Source organism: Schistocerca cancellata, chromosome 5 (assembly GCF_023864275.1).
Source record: "Schistocerca cancellata isolate TAMUIC-IGC-003103 chromosome 5, iqSchCanc2.1, whole genome shotgun sequence".
In the NCBI taxonomy this organism is placed as follows: Eukaryota; Metazoa; Arthropoda; class Insecta; order Orthoptera; family Acrididae; genus Schistocerca; species Schistocerca cancellata.
The window spans coordinates 257,957,942-257,964,448 of NC_064630.1; the positions used below are offsets into that span (position 1 = coordinate 257,957,942).

At 42.0% G+C, this 6,507-nt stretch overlaps 1 protein-coding gene across 1 annotated transcript; it reads right to left on the reverse strand.

Moving 5' to 3' along the window:
- Positions 1–568: 568 nt before the first annotated feature.
- On the reverse strand, positions 569–5,931 carry LOC126187692 (uncharacterized). The gene is made up of 4 exons (XM_049928932.1): positions 5,808–5,931; positions 4,202–4,557; positions 3,898–4,092; positions 569–816 (listed from the first exon to the last, which is right to left on the reverse strand). The coding sequence occupies exons 1-4, from the start codon at positions 5,860–5,862 to the stop codon at positions 667–669; spliced, it is 756 nt and encodes a 251-aa protein (XP_049784889.1). The 5' UTR covers positions 5,863–5,931; the 3' UTR covers positions 569–666.
- Between the last annotated feature and the right edge of the window lie 576 nt (positions 5,932–6,507).

The window sequence follows — 6,507 nt, forward strand, 5'->3', positions numbered from 1 at the left end:
CTTTCACTAACCACGGCATGTTATCTCTCGAAATTCGCTAGACATGTTCAAACTGCTTCAGCTATTTCATTTGGATACTCCACCTAGATGCACCCCATTTCATTTTTTATTATTGTTTGTAGTGATTGTGTTTTCGTTTCTCTTGCTTCTAGTCTTGTTTGTATTCACTGCGGTAACCTTTCCCGCTGATTGTTTCTGCCTTACTCACTATACAAGGTCCGAAGTCATAAGGACAATGTCATAATGTAGGTGGATCTATGTACAGGTACCCCTAACCTCCCTTCTTTCTATACGTGTCTCTCCTATTGAAGAAATTCTGTGTGACTTAATTAAATAAATGGCATGCCACCTCGAATCTTTCCCTAATTCCTTCTTCCATTTTCATGTCTCCACAGGCACTTCATTTAGAAACCTATTCTACTGGCTTTTTCGTCAACTGAGGTACTATATAACTCTTTTCATCTCTTTCCTTATCACGGTTTCCGTTTTCCGAGATTTTCAGTCAGTTCCTTCCTCATATCATTCCTACACATAATTAATTAATCAGACATTATTTTAATGTGCTTGAGTGATATTTATTGATCCGTACATCCTAGTATACAGCCTCAAAATGCAGTGTTATGATCAAACAACCAACACGTGTTCGTTGTCCATGGATGCAGCTCTTCACTCAATTTCCAGGGAGAGCAGTTCGTCGCGAGCTGCAGCGTAGTCGCTGTAGATGTCTGGGCTGGAGTACTCCTGGAACAGCTGGTCGTAGCTCTGGTGGTAGCTGTTCGCCAGCACCATGGCAGCCGCCGCTCTAGGGTACAGCGACTGCACAGAAAGAGATAACACGTCACTGTGACTTCGTCTGTCTCTGTTACTTAGGCCTAATTTCACTCTAGACAAAACCAAAGCTCAACGACGCCAGAGTTAAAACTTCAAGCACATCTAATAAATGAGAGCAAAAATTTTGAATAGGATGTTAGAAGACTTACAGGAAGAATGAACAGAATGGCAAAACTTTCACGTTTCAAGACTTCCCGTATCAGGAGAATAAATAGACTCTGATACAATAAATTCACATTTACAGAAATTAATAATTAACAATAACGATAAGAAGCTCTTCTACAATAAAACATTAATTTAGTCGATCAGTTTTCTGAATGGTTTGATGCACCAGCCACATGTTTCTCTCAAATGGCAATTTCTTCCCCTTAAAGTACCACTTAGATGGAATATCCCCAACAATATGTTCTATACAGGGTGAACCAAAATTTGCACACACATGGGACCCATAGCAATTTATTTACACTAACACCACAAAAGGATCTGCAACAAAATATTGTCCTGTATATTTTTCAGTAGAAAGTGGACGTTGAAAATACGCTATAATCACATTATAATAAAGGTCTTCAAGCTATAGCATGCAGCTGTGCTGGCCATATAGTACATTTCATAGAGCATCGCGGTAGAATGCACGAGTTGAAGTGCTCTATTCAGGGTGAAGGTGTAATTCTTTTAATTTTTGGTTCCTTGAGAAGGTACCTTACTTCCTAATCGTTGAGAACCAATACAGTAGGTCTTGCACAAAACAGGTATAATTATTTAATACCACATCAGAAAATCTACCTCGGGGATCTCGGAACTCTAACGCAAAACTGTACCCACTATACCAGTAACGTGATAACTGACGACTCGCTTGGCTTCCACGAGTAACATTATGTACCTATGGTAGGATACATTCTCTGGCGATGCGGTATCTGTTTTTAGGAGCCACTGTGTACAATTAGTATTAAAACTCAGAGAACAACGTTAGAAAAGGAAACTGCGTATCAACATTTTCATACAGGCTGATTCAGTTTCCCCTACCGCTGTCGTTTTATGCAATCCGCATTGAAATACCTACCCTTCGAAATCCAGGCACAAAATTTTCAAGCTCTCTCGCTCGCTACCCCCAGACTATTAGTCCTATAGAAAAAATTATCAGTAGCTTTCTGTAGGGAATTTCATGTAGTTTATGTTCGCAAAGGAGCGCGTTTTCGAGTTGTTCAAGGAAAACATATTCAAAAGTGATCTTCAAACGCACCTCACACTCATTCCTCACCAATCAGGATTTATACTGTGTTCGTGGCAGTCAGATGCTTTCACTGTAGTTCTTCGTGTATTCATACGCAGATCGCTCAGCATGTAATTGTACAAAGCTGATGGGTGCGCATTACCGTCACTATTTATGGCCTGCTCAGAAGATGCTGAATGATTTACAGCAGAAACTTTGGCAAAGGGTAAAATTAGTTTACGATTTAATTCTCGCAATATTACGTAAAAAGAAAGAAGAACATTTTGCTGGAGGAACTGATGCAGCAACGAAACACTGACCAGAAAGTAAAGGCGTAAAGACCTCGATTCACAGGACATGGGGCTTGCCTGCATGAACAGAGTGTAGCCAAAACTGCAATAATCTTGAAGAAATAATAAACAGCTAATTCTGTTGCAAAAGGGTTGTTTATTTAAACCCCTCTGCAATGGGTTTAAATAAACCTTGCATTTTGCAACTGATTGCTGTTTATTTTCTCCTCAATAATATTTGATCCTACGGTTACCGCTCCATTCTTATAAAAAGTTTAGAACCTGTAATGGTGTAAAACCCTAAGAACGGCTATGGTGCACGCGATATAAAGGCAGCGTTCTCCAAAAGAAGGAAACGTGATAATGCTGCAACCTCACAGGATGAAACACCGATTGCGGTTCTTCCTTTTTGTGGCGCAATTTCCAGCAAAATAGGAAGAGTCCTGCGTAGACGTGGTATTAGACCGATTTTTCGTACTCCTAAGAAAATTAAGGAGATGATGCGCCCTGTTAAGGACAATCTCGACCTCAGGGTCCCCGGTGTTTATAATATACCCTGTGAGTGTGGAAGCAATTATATAGGTCAGACTATTCGTACCGTTTCCGACCGCTGTGCAGAACACCAACGCCATATTAAAAATAGAGAGCTTGAGAAATCGGCAATTGCGGAGCACAGCCTCACGAACAAACACAAAATATTGTTCGATGAAACTAAAATTCTGTCCCATGCCTCCACGTACTGGGATTCTGTTCTTAAGGAGACTGTTGAAATAAGAATGAGCCAAAAGAACTTTAACCGCGATAGCGGATACCATCTGAGCTGTGCATGGAAACGAGCGCTTGATGCAGAGAAGCAGCAGAGACGTTCCTTCCAAGGTTTACGTTTAAACGGAAGCGGTGGCGCCACCGGCGCACACAGTGACACCGTCTGAGACAGCAGCACGTAATCGCCGACCAATCAGAAGCCGACCAATCAGAAGCCGTCTTCGGGCTATATAGAGGCTACCATAGCAGCAGTGGAGACAGTCAGCTCCTGACGATGACGATGGAGGTAATCGTCGAAAGCTCGAGATTTTATCTAGAACTGACGCGGCAAGAATACCGAGAATATTTTATACATAAATCCAAAGAGCCCAAGAGTGCAATTAGTGAAGATCGTTTCTACTGTCCACACAGTCTTCAAGACCGATAAACACTGAATAAGTAAACAGATGCTTTCCTCACTTCCTTCTCATTAACTGGTCTCCAGATCCGATCATTACAATGAACTTGTATCCGTCTGACAACATTAATCACGATAACCGACTTCTATTAACTCCCAATCATAATGGTCAGTACGCCACTGCGGCCTGACAGGGCAGTAGATGGAACCTGATACAGCGACTAGAAAAGCGTACAAGAGGTAAAATTGTTCAAGTATTCACAAAGCCTAAGACCTGTAATACAAATAAATCCGTCACACAAAACAGTCCATACAACACAACATAATCGTTTATCTTCCAGACACAAGCCAGGAGAGACGTATCTGATATTGACTTTCCCCACTGTAAATCCTGCAGTCCTCACCGTCACCCGGCGTTCCTCCATGATAGCTGGCAGCTCGGCAGTGGCGTTTGAGATGCCGATGTAAGCAAAGTCGACGATCCAGTCGTGCAGCCGCTGCAGGTCAGGTGCCACTGTCTCCGGCAGGTGGACGAACGCCTCGTCCATAGTCCAAATGCCGCTGTCCCTCTGCTGTCCAGCATCTGTTCTCAAGTTCCCCTGTGAAACATATCGAAACACTGATGAGCTAAGGCTATTTAATTGCGGTGTATGATTACGGCAGAAAAATGATGAGAGTACACAACAGAATCAGAGAACAGTCTCTTACTTGTGAATTGAAGTGTTTCGTGGATCTCAAGCCCCCCTTGACAGCAGAAGAGAAGTTGCGGTAGGCTGTGGCCAGCACTGGCAGGATGTTGTCGAATGAAGCATTGACTCCACTCTGGATGCTGCTAGCAGTGTATTCTATGCCCTCCTGCATGTTGCGAATCGACCTGAAAGTCCACCGGGCTGCGTTGGCTGTCTGGAAGCCGATTCCGTCCGTCATGTTGGCAAGGTAAGAAGAGACAGCGGCTATCATCATCTCCTTCATGGCTGTCCCATTCACGGAGAAGTATGATAAGCTGGGAGCAGGGATGATTTTTGTCGTATTCACGAAAGCTTCCTCCAGTGAGGCTGCGTCCCCTGTGGACAAGACCATACTCTCTCTATGCAATGTAGCTTCCAACGCCTTGTCGCTCACATTTCGATGAGTATTAGCGGTCGCAAGATAAATGCTATCGGATATTATTTAGTTAAAGGTGAAGTATTCACACACAGATAAACAAAGGATGGTTGAGAGATCTGACAGTGCACGCAGTTACAATGCTATGGTCCCCTTTCGATTTTAATGCAACCTGATTATTGCCAATTGAGGGTTCATAGATGGTAGGTTACCAGCTTCTCTTTCAGGTCCAGGGTTCTCTACTTGACTCTTCTCTCATTGTCTTTCCTCTACTTATCTATCACTGACATTTGTTTCGTCTTAAGTTTCAGTAATATTCAACACAATTCTGTTCCACCCAACGTGCTGTCTACATCGACTCCAGACGGCACACTCTCTGTGACTCTGATTCACATATTTTTTGTTTCTGTCTTCTTCTTTTTTAAAAAAAAAAGCAATAGCGTTCCAATCCTAAAACTTGGATTGTCAGGACTACAATGTTCGATGAATGCACGTCTCCCAAAGAACCCGCAACTCTGACGAAAATGATAAGCTTACAGTTGACGGAACAAACACCTGGTGACGTACCACAACCTGACTGTAGATGTACAAAAAGAAAAAAAAAAGACCTGTGGTGGTTGAGACAGGGTGCCTGTGGATCATCAGCACATGACGTCATGACGTGGAGACAACCAAGGAGAATCCGTGTGTTCTCTCCATTAAAGTGAACGAATGCGAGAAATCACTCTGGAAATTTCTCAAAAGAACCATTGGGTGCAAGCACAAATGCGCATATGGATAACTGCTGATTGAGAGAGAAATGCGCATTCATTAACAGTAGTGCCTTCTTTCAAATTCTCTCCCAGACACCCAGCTTTATGTTTTATTTGGTTCCACGAAATCCCTTAAGGCCAACGCCAGACATTTTTCCCCTCTACTGTTCACCTCTATCATCGTTGAGGCTCTCTTCTAGGACCTGTCTGTGATAAAATGCTTCTAAAACTTTAATGTTGTGGTGGAGGGAGAATTATTAGAATCATAATAGGCTCAAACGTTTCAATGAATTTGTTCCCCATTCTACGCTGCTGATGAGGTGAATGCGTTGAATAGCGTATGTCAAAATGTTCCCCTATAGCATAGATTTACTGAATAGTGAGTCGATCTTTGAACGACGTGACATTATAACTAAATATAAATTGCAAAGTGCAGTTTGCTTCTGGATATATCTTACCTGGGGAGACGGCAAGACAGACGACTGCGACGACAACAGCAAACGTGGTCTTCATGTTGAGGCTGTAGGTCTCCAAATGTGCCACTCGCTAGTCTTCACTTCCTATATATACCCGGTATTCTTTACCGTGATACTGTGAACGTCACAAGTGTTTTCATTAAATTAGTGGAAACGTTTAGTTATCTCTCCCTCGGAGTATGAAATGGCTTAAGGTTAGATAAAAGTACTTGTCCTTCAATTTTTCATCTGACATTTTCTGTGGCTGATAGGTTCCTGATAACAGTCGTACCGACATACATATGCCTATCATTAAACTCCATCTGAATTGCCAAATGTAAAAATAATGCTTATGTTATCTGATAGACATTTCCGTATGAATGAATTTTAAATTGAATAACACCGATTAGCAATTTGTTTATAACATATAGAGACAATGACGCATATACACTGAATGTCGTCAGTCGGCTGGTTTGATTATGTTAGAAGTCTAGACTTGCTCTGAAAAGGAGCACGTCAGCACAAATGCTGAATTGCTCTTGATCGAGCACATCGATCAATATTTATTCATCGTCTTTTATGTCTCGAACTTGACAAATACGATGCTGCAGCTCTGTCAACTGGAAGATCACAATACCCTCAAATGTATGACAGGTTGTCACTGCTGATCTTACACATCATGTCTTAATTTTTAGAACAATCA

Excerpts from the sequence above, each read along its gene's own strand:
- LOC126187692 (XM_049928932.1), bottom strand. The coding sequence starts at position 5,862 with ATGAAGACCACGTTTGCTGTTGTCGTCGCAGTCGTCTGTCTTGCCGTC. Across the intron at positions 4,093-4,201 it reads CGAAACACTTCAATTCACAA|GGGAACTTGAGAACAGATGC; the intron begins GTAAGAGACTGT and ends TATGTTTCACAG. Across the intron at positions 817-3,897 it reads TGGAGGAACGCCGGGTGACG|TCGCTGTACCCTAGAGCGGC; the intron begins GTGAGGACTGCA and ends CTTTCTGTGCAG.